Here is a 16,396-nt window from a genome sequence, read left to right on the forward strand (position 1 = left end):
TACCAGCATGGCGAACCACCCAAATTGGGAACTTGTATGAACACACACATTCTGCCCAGAAAGTTCTATTTGTGGGCTTGGAATAGATGGTTTGAGAGGTTTTGGATCCTTGTTGCCTTGCCTTCCCATAATGTAGTAGAGCCAGAGATGTCAGTATAGTGAAAGTATGTAAGACTGCAGAGCCTCTCCAAAACCAGACCAGGACATAAAATTGTCCTCACCAGTCACGGAGGAAACTGTATCCCATTTTCTGTTGCCCAAAATAACTATAATTAAGCTACTTAACTTGGGGCAGATGGACATAAAATGTACAGCTTTTCAGTTTGAAGAGTGAAACAAAACAAACACGACAGAATTGAGGAAGATGGGGCTTGGCAAAACATCCTGCGGTTTTTCCCAAAGTGTCTCAGGCGCACAGATGGGGGTCTGAATCAGTAAAATGCATCTCAATGATTCACATTTAACAAGATTCAATAAAATGCTTAATGTGAAAAAAACAAAACAAAACGAAAAATAAATAAAAATGTTATATACTTCAATTTAATAGTCCCCGACACTGCAAAGACGGTTTTATTTACAACTTTAAAGCGGTCTCAAATAAGGCTGGGCAATACAACAAATTTTCAATGCAATTTAAATATGCAATTATTTTGCTGGCAAAATAAAATAAAGCGACATTGTTAATGGTGCACTCAGTAATTATTTCCACATTAAAAAAGTTTAACTCAAAGACATGAATTGTAATTTTGCAATACATGTAGGAGATCATGGCCACTCACAATAAAATGAAGACTTCAGTCATATCAGTAACCTTATAAAAGCGGTTTTATTCCGCATGGAGAGGGTCCTCACATGGGGGCTGCCATGTTAGAATCACATGACCAGACGAGTACTAAATGCATAATCTCAGTAACCGTCCTGCTATTTGACACTTTCACTCATTCATTAAAGTAATCATGGCTTACTGTGAATACTATATTTCTGCAATGACATCTGAAACTGAAAATTATTCATTTTAAATGATGCTGCATCCAAGCCACTAGGTGTCAGTGTAAGTCCAAGATGACACAAGGACAAAAGTTACTGAGTGCACCTTTAATATGATTTGTATGTGCTTTTTAATTGACCATTAAGTTTCTTAAACATGTCTTTAGATCAGTTACACAATCCTTCCTTGTCCTTCAGTGAGAATGAGAATATGACAGTGCTAAGATGATGTTTTAATAGTGTTTCTGATTTAAACGTAAATAGCAAATAAAGCGTACAAATATCTATCAGTTCAATTTGTTCATTTCTGTCCATTTCTATGACTCGATTACAAACTTGTTAAATGATTTGTTTTCGTCAACAATCAAAAATTTGGGGGGAATGGAATTTTTCATATATTAAAACCTATTAAAAATAAATGTAGGTAAATGTAACTTTATATAATTATATAAGTGCATAAAAAAACTTGTTAATTTAGCCACAAAAAAAAGGAAACAATACTTTTAACTAGCTTTTTTTCTTCTTCCATATTTGATTTTAGTTATTTTATTAAGCATATTGGAGCTTACTGTTAACAATGATCTGTTTCACACATACTGTACAGCCCTTTCCAGAAAATGTATACCATTATTAATTTATAATTTTTAGAGATAATGTGTGAATCAGCTGTGGCAATTTCCCAGAATAAGTTGTAAAATTACTGGAAAAGTTTTTATGCTATGTGTGTGTGAACAAAGCCGTAGGATTAACGGTTTGAGAAGGTACGATGTCAGGATGTGCTGACATAAGAAGTCTGCTTTTGGCCAATCACAAAGCTCTTTTATCCGGATTTATCCGCGTCATTTAACCCCTGTGACTCAAAACATCATCAAATTGGACAGAAAAGCAAAGCACTTCTCTTCATCCACTCTTCATGATTTCGTTATTTATTATAAACCCACTGAGCACTTTATTAGGAACACCTGTACACCTACTTATTCATGCGATTATCTAATCAGCCAATCGCGAGGCAGCAGTGCAGTGCATAAAATCATACAGATATGGGTCAGGAGCTTCAGTTAATGTTCACATCAACCATCAGAATGGGGAACAAAATGTGATCTCATTTATTTAGATCGTGGCATGATTGTTGATGCCAGACGGGCTGGTTTGAGTATTTCTGTAACTGCTGATCTCCTGGGATTTTCACACACAACAGTCTCTAGAGTTTACTCAGTATGGTGCCAAAAACAAAAAAAGCATCCAGTGAACGGCAATTCTGTGAACGGAAATGCCTTGTTGATGAGAGAGGTCAACGGAGAATGGCCAGACTGGTTCAAGCTGACAGAAAGGCTACAGTAACTCAGATAACCACTCTGTACAACTGTAGTGAACATAATTGCATCAAACCTTGAGGCGGATGGGCTACAACAGTAGAAGACAATGTCAGGCACGTTATTAGGACCATCTTGTTCCTAATAAAAGTGCTAAGTGAGTGTACAGTAACTAGCCTCCTACAGGAACGAAGTATAAATAGGACCAAATCTTCATCTGGAAAATGACAACACAGAGTTTAACTGCATTTTGATGCTGATGTGAGAACAGTAGCAAAAGGGATAAAAGACGAAAAGCCACTGCATGCCATATGTTAATAGAAGATGTGGTACATTTACCAGAAAAGGCAATCCAGCAATTTTACTGCAATTTAACTGGTTTTATGTGTGAAACTGGCTCATGTATGTTAGCTTGAAATAATGTACTTCTTCTGAAAAAGCATCCTTTTAAGCCATTTCAAAGCAAATACATGAATATCGAGATATACTGTATATTGAATATTGTCAAAAGGTTGAAAATTATCAAGCAAAAATATTTTCAGCTATATTACCCAGCCCAGGTTTCTAGTTTGATTCAGACACTAAATATTTCCATCCCTCTATCTTCATTCCCAGCTACATATATTTTATTTTCATGGGAAGATTAATCAGCTTTTCTTAGTGCTAACCACATACTGATCTATAATAAGCTTTTACTAAAATGCAATGCTCTTCGTGTTGAGGTTAGAGTACTTGATAGATCCACATTGATTGATTTTGCATGCTAAGGACTTCCTAAAATGAGCCCATCAGCTATAGTGCCTCTCTACAAGCACAGCATTAGTGCAGATAATAAAGCAATCAGCTCTTTTTGGCTTCCTCCACCAAAAAGCTTTCTGGGGTACAATGCAAATAAATCTAAGCTGGCAATCTCTGAGAGAAGTGCCTTTCATCAGGAAAGTGTATGGACTCTGATGGATGCCCATTTTGACATCCTTATTTATTGTTTTGCACATGTTGTTCTGAGAAATGCCCATAAATGGAAGAAGGGCTTGTGCCAAGCACACTTTAAGACTAATTTGGAACTATTTAGATTGTGCCATTATATCCATGACAATTAAAAAAAAAAAAAAAAAAAACAATTCCACCATATTCCCATTCCTGTAATGCATCTGGAGATTTAACTTTTGAGATTTTATTATTTATCATTTAATTTATACTCAGTGGTGATTCTCATTACTGTAATACATAATTTTATACTTCAACTCTGGAGCATTTTTGGGCTGCCACCTGCAATTCTTCCCCTTCAAATTTAAAAGCTCTCCATTTACACATACTGTGGACTAATTGACAAAATCTGTCTAATTTGTTTCAGAACTATATATATATATATATATATATATATATATATATATATATATATATTTTTTTTTTTTTTTTGTCCTGATTTTGTAAGCATGTAATTTTGGTTCTGTTCATGCCATCTCCCTCCAAAAAGTCTTATTTTATTCCACTAGATGGCAGCAAGTACTATAACAAATTATTTTTCATCTATCACCATCTATCACAAAATGCCGATCTGAAATGTAGGTTGTGCTCTAATGCATTTTAGCCCTCACAGATGTGCTCGTCCATAGACATTCAGTCTAATTTTCAGTTCAATGTTTTACCAAATATCTCGTCCTCTGACTGGACTAGAAGATCAACCTAGGTCTCATTAGAAAGCTACAACATATATTTCTGATGATTTGTTTAGCACATGTTTCCTGCTGGACCGCATATTTTGTTCTGGACATCTAAGTTATAACATTGGAATATTCACACAAGAAAGTCCACAGACAAGTAAAAAAAAAAAAAAAAAATGGCTCATTTTAGAAAACTGCCTAAGGTAAAAGCAGATAAAGGTTTTTAGCTATTTGGGGCTTACAGTAGCAGTGATCAGCACATAAAAGAGACGTTTGTATTAGATGTCTTACAGAAATCAAATTTCACTTTGTGATGCTTTGGTAAATCTTTCGAACTGTCGAACTGTGCTATTTGAAATACTTTTATATTCATATGAATATTTCTACCACATTACTGCTAGGTGGTGATTTACAACACAAATGTTTTTAGGCTTTATTTTGATATTTTATGTAACATAAATGCAGAAGTGATGGTTATCTATGAAAAGTCCAGATTCTAAGCTTTCAAATGATACATGGCTATGGCTCAACAATAAAGTAAACTCAACTCAACTCAACTCAACTTATGTATTCGGAGATATTTTAAGCATAATTTTTTTTTTCCGCAACATAGCGCCCTCTTTTGACCCCACCAACGGGTCCACATAGTTGAAGAGGTTAATTAAATTACAGTTAGTGTAACAAATACTACAACAATGTTTAAATACTTTACAATTGAAATAAATAAATCAAATAATTTAGAATTAAAATAATATGTAATTTTTGATAATCAGTAATAAGTAATATTGCATTTCAGTAATAAGATATGGGTGAGGGTGATAAATTGCCATGAAACTAATTTATATTTTCGTATCTGGTTTTCGCTTTAATCCAACGTGAATTACAGTGCACTCAAGGTATACATTGTATCACTACGTGTGTTCCATGTGAATCAAACCCAAGACCCTGGCGTTAAACTACAGGAAGATCTATATAATAGTTTTAGAATGTAAAATATAAATATTCCTAAAACGGGTTTCATTTTCTTTATACAAATTTACAATTTTGTTCTTTGGATTTTGGGGTTAAATATGACCCGCACATGTTCTTGACAGGTTCTTACCAGTATGTCCCCCTTCAGCAGCAGTCCGGGTTCAATGGTGATGCAGATACTGGTCTGACTGTCTCCCTGGACATTACTGTCAAAACCAGACAGAAACACAACCGTTAACCACAAGCAAACCAAATTTAACAAAACAAAAATGTAAGTTTGTAACATATGTGGTCAGTGAATGAATGAATTGCATTTAGGCATGTAATTATTTTGCTCTTTTTTTCTTTATGTGTGTGTGGCCTGAAGCTACATAAAATTCAGAATCTCTTGATTCCTTTGATTGAAGGATGACAGGTGTTTAATCTTTACATGGTTAAGCATATGAATACATTTACAGACTTAGGGGCCCATTCATGCCGAAAGAATTTCGGTGTCTGTCCATGCTCTTTTTCCTTCGTTTTCCAATGCAAACATTCATTTTAGTGCAAGAACGTGTTTAGTCTGAAGTTCTCGGTGCCAAAAAAATTATATATCTTCTTTTAAAAACATTTCGGTTCCGTTTACATTCATTATTTTTGGGTTACCCATCCCTTTAATATTCCCATCTCTACTAATAACAACATAACTGCACTCTGAGAGCATGGAGGAAGTTCAGTGATGTATAGGAGAAACACATGTTGGCCTCTCTGAGTGTATGTGATTCTGAAGCCCTCCCATAAAATGTGGGAGGGGTAGCGGTGCAGAGGGCTGCCTGTGATTGGACGCTTTGGAGGCTGGGCCACATGCCAGGGTAGTGTGAGTATTACAATGTGGAAAAACATGGCACTGATTCATACTAGATCCCAGATGTGTAGACAGGCTGCATGGCCTGGTAGATCTTCAGGAAAGGGCGGCAACCTAAGAAATCGTGAGATAGACGGGGGAGAACATACAACATAGCGTTACTACAGTTCACATGTGGAAACAAAGCTTTTGAAGAAGAGCTGGTCTACTGTATATCCATGCACTGCTCTCTTTGTCTTGGAACAAAAACTGTCTCCCTAAGTCTATATAGTCCTGCTTATACCTGGTATTAAAATCATAACAGCATGTTTTGTTCTCACCACAAATGTGACAATTCAAGCAGAATGCTCACTGTCATTTTAGTCAAGCATCTGTAGTAGCAAAACTTCAGATATTCATGCTTCATTTGATCTACGTTTATTCATTTAGCAGATTTTTATTTTTTAGTTTATTTATTTATTTATTTTTCCAGAAAGAATGATTTGTGTCACTGCATATTAATGCCAGATATATAAAAGGTGTTCTGTCAAGTTCTGTGCATGTATTTGTGTGGGCTTTTCCAATAATTTGGGCTATTTTCTTTTAAAGTCAGAAATAACCGATAAAGTTTAAAACTCTTGTTTTAGTGCAGCGGTTGACTAACAGGTGAGTAGGTGGTGCATCGCTGCTGTTCGAACACATTTGAACGAATGAACGTTACACTACGGGCCCAACGTGGTCACGTGTTTTCGACCACATTCTAATGTTGTTGTGGACAAATCACAAAGTGTTTTATACCCCATTTACATCTGTATTTAGCCACTTGTGATCAGATCACCCGAGATGGATGTTGATAACAGGTGTGAACGTGGTCTTTCTCTATCTGGGTGTTTTCGAGAGTGTACTCGGCTCAAGGCATCATAATAGCAGCATGTTGTCAGTCTTCCATGCTGAAAAGCAGCCCTGAAACCTGCCTTCAACACCTCCTGTAGCCCCTGACAAACACATATCTGCTCACCTCCTTTGGACTCAAAGTTGGGGATCCCGTGCATGATGACGTGGTGCAAAAACAGGGGCTTGTTGTTGATTTTGATGTGGCCGGACAGTAGACCACTGAAGTACTCCACATACCTGGAGCAAAATAAAAGATTTTCAGAAATGAGTAATTTTTTTGATGTTGAAAAAAAATTAAAAAATAAATAAATATACAGAGACGACTATGAGAAAGCCATTCGTAGGTTCAACCTGATCTCATGAAAACAGCATTTTCACACGTATCACGGCAGATTCGGGGTTTAATGTCCACTGAGTGGCGCTAAAATCAAGTAAAATGATTTTTGCCGGGTTCAGTACAAAGTAAAGCTCAACTGACAGCATTTGTGGCATAATGTTGATTACCACAAAAATGTATTTCGACTTGTCCCTCCTTTTCTTTAACAAGAAGTAAAAATCAAGTTTACATTGAGGCACTCGCAATAAAAGTGAATGGGGCCAATTTTGGAGGTTTTTAAAGCAGATATGTGATGCTGTAAAGTTGTAAAACATTGCTTTTTTGGTCATTTCAGGGTTTTAGTGTTCACGACATTATGCCGTCATGGCAACAAAGTTGTAAAATTGGATATAACTTATATAGCACAGAAAAAATTAGTAAGTGATTTTATCACACTAAAATCATGTTTACACATATTTTTTTACATCTTATATATTCATAAAACGTTTACGGATTAGTCCCATTTTTACTTCATTGTAAGTGCCTGCCTGTAACCCAGGTTTTGTGCTTTTTGTAAAGAAAAGGAGCGACAAGTCAAAATACATGTTTGCAGTAATCAACATTTTTCCACAAATGCTGCCGAATAAGCTTGTATTAAAATTCCTTTAAATAATCTCCCTAACAGGTTAAGGCTAATGCTCTATCAGATTTTAAATCAACAAAACCTACCTCCCTACCCTAAACCTTAAACCTAAATTTAAGCGATGGAGTCTTAGAAAGCAATTGTGAGATGAAAAATGCAATTGCTGAAGTAACTACAAACTTTTCTGGGTCTTCTGTCATTTTCAGCTCATGTTTCGACTCGCATGCTCTTAAGGACCCGTAACCCTGGTCCTTTGCATCACAAGTGCAACGCTCTATCAGATAAGTTACAATGCAATTTGATTTAGTTTAAACAAGCTTTTAAATCTAGTTGGTTATGTAACGCAAATGTAATGTATCGCTTTCCAAGTCTTGCGCTAGAGAAAAAGTGTTTTGATGTCATGTGAGGAACAGGGTGAAAAGTAAGTGTTTATGAACTGATAATCTGCCATTTTATTGGTGATTTATGCAAAGGGGAATAAAAGTCATTGTTGTAGTGCATCTAAACGGTATATGTATAACGAGCCACGCAACAATCATTTTGAAAAAATGAAGGTATAAGAACGTGAACCTATGAAACCAGTCCGCGAGTGTTGATTCCTCTTAAAAGTGTAAACACTGTGGTTCTGTGGCTCTATCAAAACATTACTCTGTTTATTTGAGCATCCCGACCAGCCTGACAAACAACAATCTCTCAACCAATGGAGAATCCAGTTGCAAAAGTGCTCAAAACTCCAAACAGACCAGCCTTACCATCTTGGCTAGGCTGGAAGACCATAAAACTGTATAAGCTGTTTAGTATAGAAAATCGTGAAATTTCACTGATATATGATATCTAAATGTTGGTATTGTGGCAACCATAGTGTGTACAATGGTACTTTTTTCTTTTATTTTTTTCTCCCCAATTTGGAATGCCCAATTCCCAGTGCGCTTTTAAGTCCTCATATTGGCGTAGTGACCCGCCTCAATCCGGGTGGCGGAGGATGAATCTCAGTTGCCTCCGCATCTGAGATGTCAACCCGTGCATCTTATCACGTGGCTTGTTGAGCGCATTACCGCGGAGATGTATTGCATGTGGAGGCTTCACGCTATTCTCCGCGGCATCCACGCACAACTCACCATGCGCCCCACCGAGAGCGAGAACCACATTATAGTGACCACGAGGAGGTTACCCCATGTGACTCTACCCTCCCTAGCAACCGGGCCAATTTGGTTGCTTAGGAGACCTGGCTGGAGTCACTCAGCACGCCCTGGATTCTAACTTGCGACTCCAGGGGTGGTAGTCAGCGTCTTCACTCGCTGAGCTACCCAGGCCCCTGTACTATGATACTTTAAAAATCTTGTAAAAGCAGTATATATAACTAGTAAGGTGTATGGAAAACCTTGTTTAAAGCAATGGAGATATTTGTGTGAGTGCATATTACATAACATACAATCTAAAAGTGTAAGCACTGATGTGAAGACCATTTAAGGTCATGAGATGCTTTTATCTCCACTTGAGGACTGTTTTGCTGTGTTTCCAAAACCTTAGTACAGATGTTTAGGTTTTATAAACAGGAAAAAGCATATTTTTCTCCATGAGGCCACTTCCCTGGAGAGCGACAGTACAAGAGCTTCTGCATCTTTCTGGCAGAAGTCCTGAGGCCTGGTTTCCCATGAATGTCTAGCAGCTCCAAAACTACATGGTCTCTATATTTCGGAAGAGCAGAACTCATAAGATTTCTTTTCTCCTCCGAGAGCAAGGACTTAACCATGATTCTGCTTTTCTATTTTTCATGATGAAGGCCATGACTGCAGGGTGCAGCGCTGTGTGTTTTATCCTTTGTGCCAGTTGTACCATGCATACATACCATACATGTATGTAGATGGAATGCTTGATCCTGTAAAAACAGCACATCTGTGGCCAAGTGCTCCCTAATGAGGCATAAATCGTGTGTGTGAGAGTTTGCATAAGAGATGCTGGTTTTGCGCCCTCGTGCCTATACCCAAGCAGGCATGGAAACTTTGTGCATTTCCCAGTGTCATCTCAGACTTTTGGACCCCACTGTACAGTACACATATTATCTAGTCAAGTTCATTGTCATTCTAGCCATATACAGGTAATACAGTAGAATGAAATGTCATTTCTCAACCACAGATCAGACAATGCAAAGACGAGACAACTGTGACTGAGTCAGTGTGCAGTGCAGACACTAGTTTGGCATGTCACTAATACACATGCCTCTTGTAACAACTGCAGACATTTGGGCAACCATTTTTATCTAATTATAGTTCACGAATTAAGGGGCCGAGATCTTAAACATGGCATTTCAGTGTCTCTCCAGAGCATACTCCTAATGTTATCATACTTCTATTGAGATTTCTGATACCCAAAAACATTTTTAAAACAAATATCATGGTCTAGAACTCCATTGCTGGTATGTGGTTTTGAGGATTTGAGTGTTGGAAAAACATATAAGATTATCTTGTGGAACAATCAACATAAATAGTTCGGTATCAACAGAGATTATTTTAAGGACATTGCCACAAGGTACAGAAGGTTTACTACAGAGAAAAACCTAAATTTCAAGATGAAGTGTGTAATTTCTGAAACACTAGCAACACCAAAGTAATTGCAATCTCTTTGTTTGAGCGGCCCGACATGACAGCATGGGCTCGATCATTGCCATGAGCTTGGGGTGGGACTACCCATTTGTTAGAACCAGGGGGTCAACGTTTGGATTGTTAGCATGGTAGATGCTGTAACTGCACTATCAAGTAGATGTGCATTAGAACAAAACACTTTTGCAATTATTACAATTTGCAATTTAGTCAATACTGGTGCTTGTTTTAGCAAGGCGCTCTATTGCTATTGTAATAAACTACCACTATTACTATTATTGGAGACAGGCTCCTTTGACTCAGCAAGCAGCCATTCAGTAACACCCAAGCCACACCCCAGCAACCAGCCGGAACACCCTTGCAACTTTATAGTAATATGACCTAGCCTCAGCATCAGAAAATCGTAGAGACATGGGGGTGGGCTCCTTTGACTTTTGGCAATGTACATAACTCCAACATCCTGGTATCGTGGGTTGCTACGGCAAGCACCACTTATGTTTCCTTTAGAAAATATATCTTTTTTTTTTTTTGTAATTCTGTTCACAGAAATTACACACTGCACCATTAAGCTAACAAAAACAAGCAAGCATTTTTTGCATGTTCGGGTCACTGCTATCTTGAGGATAAAGACAATAAATGTAAACAATGGCTATGGCTGATCACTTAAGGTCAAACTCATAAAAAAAGAAGAAAAAAAGAAGTTCAACAGTGATCAGACAGGAAACAGAGCTCAACTGACCTTCTCTGAGAGGGCTGACCCACAGGAAGCACTTTATCTTCATAAAACCTCTTCATGGCAAACCGGTCCAAAGCCTGGTCCGCACTGTATACCAAAGGAAACATTATTTACTGGCATTTGTTTTATTTTTTCTTATCATTATTATTTTAAATGTTGGGATACATTTTTCCTACACTTCATGATATCTCATCAGAACACATTCTCTGTAAAACGAATAGCCTAATCCACTTAAAATAAATTCTGTCATCATTTACTCACCATCATGTCATTACGAACCTGTATGATTTTCTTTTTTTTCTATGGAGCACAATTGGAGATGCTTAGCAAAGTGTTCAGGCTGCTCTTTCCCATCGAATGACAATTAATGGTGACCAGGGGCTGTCCAGCTCCAAAAATGCACCATAAAAGTAGCTCATACGATGTACACTATTAGGGACCATACACACCAAACGTATTTTTGCATCCCACCATGCTGTTTCTCAATTGAATTCTATGTAAACATGTGCTAGATGGACGCTGGTTTTTTTGTTTGTTTGTTTTTTTTAGATTTTTTAGAACGCATTCAGCCTGAATGGCCCATTACAAGTCATACAAAAGCTTAGTATGAGGAACAGACTGAAATTCAACCGTTATTCACTGAAAATCGTCCACTCTGCTCCAGCGCTCAAATATTATTCTTAAATTTGGAGAGTACTGATTGGTTCTCATGTCTTGTTACTAATTACATTTGGCATAATTGACCTCAAACCAGGAGTGACATGTTTTGATATATTTTGTGCTATATTTGAATATACGCAAACGTAAATGAGATTTGAAAGACGCAGCAGAGGAGAAGATTACCAGTGAATAGTGACTTTAAGGAAAATGTCAGTATTTTGCTCACACAAAGCTATGAGAAGACTTGTAATATAAGAGTACAAATCACATGGGCAACTTTTATGGTGCTTTTATAATTTTTGAAGCCTGACAGCCACTGATCACCATTTACTTTTGGTGTATGGAAAAAAGAAGAGTGAAAAATAGGTGAAAACAAGTTATTTTTGTTTCCACAGAAGAGAGAAAGTCATACAGGTGAGTATTGAGATTAAGTAAATGATGACAATTTTTTTTGGATTTTTTTTTTTTTTTTGGATGAGCTATTCCTTTAAATGTAATCTTATGCATAGCGTTCTCTCCTGAATTACTGGAAGATTTCAGGCTGATAAAAACAGCTTGAATACAGTTTTGCATTAGGGATGAATCTGATCAGCACTTAATTGGATTCTCAAGACAAATCGCCCTTTGTAATGTGATGTGATTTGGCAGTTGTTTTTCCCAGCCCACCTCTGCTCATGTGTTACCTGACGCATGTCCAGTCTTGTGATGTGGGATTAGGGTTTTCCCCTAATGAGTGCTCCTCCACAATTGAATAAACACACAAATTCGGCTGGCTAAAATCTTACCTCGCTGATATGTTGCTGTAGTGCATGTACGCAGCCACAACCACCCCTGTTCGCCCTCGGTTTCCCTGCACGTGGAGAGGCAGAGAGAGCAAATTATCATATAATATTTAATAATAGAGAGGTACAGATCACCAAATAGAAATAGACAATGCAATAATTGAAAGAGTAAAAGAAACTATGTTTCTAGGAGTTATTATTGAATACTGTTGAATACTAAATTACTAAATTAAGTTGGAAAGCACACATAAATCAAGAGAAATTGAAAGTACTTTTTGTATAAAGTCAAGGATTTGTTAAATGAAAATGCATTGTATCCCTTGTGTTGTTCAATTATTGTCCCTTGTGTCATACAGTATATTGTGTTGCAGTTTGGGGTAACGCTTATAAAACATATACTCCAAAAGAATCTTAACACAATATTTTCTTCAAGAATCCTAATGATGCTCTTTTACATACAAAAACACTTCATATTGAGCACAACTATTTTTATGTTCCAAGAACAAGTAACAGCATATGGGTTTTGAACAACATAAGGGTGAGTAAATGAGTGAGTAAAAGTACATTTTCCATTTTTGGGCGAACTACTCTTTTAACTGGTGGCTCATTTTTTGAGCACAGACCTGACAAGTCATACTAAAAATAAAACAGTCTCTTTTAAAAGAAGACTCTTAAATCTTAAATTGATTGTTAATTATTACCTAACAATATTTGACACTGTCCTTGCCACAACCTAAGAACACAATGGAAGCCTCAAATCACAGGTCTAATCTGAGGGTGAAAACGCTCTACATTGTGTTTTATCAATCGTTTTCTTAGACAACGTGAATTTTCTAAAAAGGTACTTCAGAAACTTACCAGATAACCACATTCATTCAATTCCTTTACATTATACACACATTCGCTCTTTGTCTTAAGCCTGATTCACTGAAAACTGCTCCGTTAATGTTTTCACATTCACAATTATGAATGACATACAAATCACGTACTGTACATGAGTGGCATCATTTTGACATCAAAACAATAGCACAAACAAGTACGAAATAAAAGCAATGGATTTTAAGAATTCGGAGATGTTTTGTGGTACTCGTTATTTTGTCCTTAAAGTGCTTGATCAGAGCATATTTCTGAAACTCTGGTACACCCTTTAATAAGAACTGCATAACAGGATTGACCCAAAACCGTATGATGAAACAGGACAGCCAGGAACTTAAAACAACACAGTTCAGATTTGTGGTTTGATTTATTTTGAATAGCTAGTTATACAGTTGTGCGCTCTCTCTTGAATGAATGAATATTTCCACCATCGGGCCATCAAGCTCATGTTTCCACTGTTGCATAGAACAACACAGGTTGCCATAGCAATGCACTGTTTTTGTTTTCACGTTAAAAGGGCAGTGTACATATGTGCTAAAGAGATTTTTGGACGTTTATAATCCCAAATCACACCCTCTCTAGGCGTCTCCCTTGGCAAAGCTACATTTCTAACATACACGAAAGCTCTGTTCCAAAATCTAGTCATCTCTATAAATTATTTTAGGCACACTCCCGATTGTGAGGGCTGTTCAAAAAGGTAAAACACATTTTGGAACGCAACAACACACAAAATCGAGCTTGCGCAGCACAAAGTGTCTGCGTTCACGTACTTGATTATGTTTCAGCCTGAAGGCAGCATTGCATGTATCTTACTTGTGAGGTTACACTTCAGTTAGGATGCTGCCTTAGAAGGTTCCAAAACCTAGTAAACTTTGTAGGCAGTATATAGCAAGGCAGTTTACTAGGTTTTGGAACAGAGTTCATGGGATTGCACCACTGTCCCATGGGCTTGCTGATTTGGAACATGATAATAAGAACTGTGAACTGTGGGATTAGAAGGTAACCCACAAACTCCACAAGAGGCTATTTATCTGACGTTTTAATGTGTGGATAGAATTCCTTTTTATAGCAAAGCACTTAACGACACGGCTATCTTCAAAAAGCAAGACGCATTATACAATCTAACTGAAAAAAATACAATAAAAAATAAAAAAATGCCTGCTCATCATTCCTATTTGTTTTTGAGTGGTAACCAGCAATGTGGCTTGACCAGATCAGAGGGTGGTGAAAGGGTCAATTCAAATGAATTGTTAAAGAAAACAACTTTGCCTGAATCTCAAGACTGGGCCAGATATGGGTTTTCAAAACAAGGGGAAAGTAATAATGGTACAAGTAAAATCAGTAATGTTTTCTTATGTAAAAACGGCTACAAGACCCTGAAATTGCATCATAAATCAGACTGCCTTGTGCCAACATGCCTGGACTCAGGCTGTCTCTGTTTATTAAGAGCAGTCCGAGATCGCCATCTACTGACAAATAAGTATGCATACTATTTACAGTAACTCTAATGTATTTGGAGGAAATGTTTAAACAATAGTTTTCAAATCTGTTCCGAAATCTAGCAAGCTGTTTTGCTGTTTGCTGCCTCAATAGGCTGTTGCTTTCTAAAGAAACATATTAACCGTTATGGAACCTTATAAGTAACCTATATGGAACACCATGCTAATTATGTGCCATGCTAAAAAATCAGCTTAATCCAGCCTAAATGGTCTTCTGGATTTAGCTAGCCACCAAGCTGGTTTGCATGGGTCAGGATGCTCTGGTGTTATTTTTTTAGGGACTGTTTAGGCACAGCACAACGGATGAGTGTTTTTAACAAGTTCTTTTTAACTTGACAGGAGTATAAAACACACGCTCCTGCGGGTGACGCTGAAAAAACTGCAAGAATGGTAAAAGACGTCCGTCTAGCGCATTTTTACATAAAAAATAAATAAATAAAAACAATTAAAAACAGCACGGACAAACACAGAAATGCATTTGGTGGGAACGGCGCTTTAGAGGGGTTCTAAGCACTTGTTAGCTAGACAAGCTGGAATACCAGCTGGTCAACCAACTAAACTAGAAGACCACCAGCTTGGTAAGGCTAGGGGACTGGCCAAAACCAGCTCAGACCAGCAAACTGCTTTAGTCTATTTTAAGATGTTTGTTTTTGGTACTGATGTTTGTTGTTATTGTTACCAAAGAAAATGTGGCTGGCATTCAATTTTCTTTGCATCACACAAACAAGCAGTTTAATATAAGTATAATATAAGTAAACAAGGCCAACTGAAACACTACCTTATTGTGTAGGACCACCACATTGTGACTGTCAGCACTCATCCATGTGTCCATGGCTTTGCAGATACTGCAGATCTTATCCAGGGCTGGAGCGTGATGGTCTGGCCAGCCAAAATCCAGAACCTCACGTACACAAAAACACAGAGATCAATAGTAAGACCAATGGAACAACCCTCTCTATATTAGATAGTAAGTTCGAAAGTAAATGCTACTTACTTTGGGATTCAACTTGGAGATATCATATCGTTTTTCACTGAGGTTAAAGAGCTGTTAAAAAATATAAATATATATTTAAAAAAAAAATTTGGTCAACATCTGTAATAATCAGTATTACTACTTCTAATCAAAGTCTTTAATATACCGCACACAAGACTAAGAGCAACAACATTTTTACCTGTTTATAAGAACGTTTTACTGAAAACTGTTCACAGAAAAAGTATGTCTGAGCGAGCAACAGTAAGTTTACAGTTGGCGGCTGAAGGGTAAATAGAATTATGAGGTCTCACCAAGTAGTTTTCTCCATGTTTGGAGCGTAGCATGGTAGCCACCTCCTTTATGTTTGCGCTGTAGCTTTGTTCCTCTACTGTACTGGGGAAGGAAACAGAGATGATCCGTTCTGTGATGTACACCAGGTCCACCTCATAGTTCTCCTCCATGGCCTGAAATAAACTCAAGCTCCTGCAAAAACCGGAAGGAGAGATAGGGAATGTTTATGGACCAACAAAACTGCATCTAGAGAATTAGCAATGCATTTATGTAACTATGAAAAACCTGCAACAACGCAGTTAAAATTCAAATTTATAATCTTCAGTCATGCTTTGTGTTTGGAAAAATTGGAAATATTGCATTTAAG

The 16,396-nt window shown here is 37.3% G+C and overlaps 1 protein-coding gene across 8 annotated transcripts in view; it reads right to left on the reverse strand.

Moving 5' to 3' along the window:
- The window catches only part of LOC127447620 (tensin-1-like), a 363,293-nt gene that overhangs the window by 74,444 nt on the left and 272,453 nt on the right, over positions 1-16,396 (reverse strand). For all 8 annotated transcript variants that reach the window (XM_051709554.1, XM_051709553.1, XM_051709551.1 and 5 more), the window contains 8 exons: positions 16,050-16,221; positions 15,760-15,810; positions 15,544-15,666; positions 12,394-12,458; positions 10,952-11,035; positions 6,778-6,890; positions 5,834-5,894; positions 5,067-5,142 (listed from right to left, as the gene is read on the reverse strand). In XM_051709554.1, the coding sequence (XP_051565514.1) occupies positions 5,067-5,142; positions 5,834-5,894; positions 6,778-6,890; positions 10,952-11,035; positions 12,394-12,458; positions 15,544-15,666; positions 15,760-15,810; positions 16,050-16,221 (745 nt within the window). The remainder of the gene's footprint in view (positions 1-5,066; positions 5,143-5,833; positions 5,895-6,777; positions 6,891-10,951; positions 11,036-12,393; positions 12,459-15,543; positions 15,667-15,759; positions 15,811-16,049; positions 16,222-16,396) is intronic.

The sequence above is a fragment of the Myxocyprinus asiaticus genome, chromosome 10, assembly GCF_019703515.2.
Source record: "Myxocyprinus asiaticus isolate MX2 ecotype Aquarium Trade chromosome 10, UBuf_Myxa_2, whole genome shotgun sequence".
NCBI classification, from domain to species: Eukaryota; Metazoa; Chordata; class Actinopteri; order Cypriniformes; family Catostomidae; genus Myxocyprinus; species Myxocyprinus asiaticus.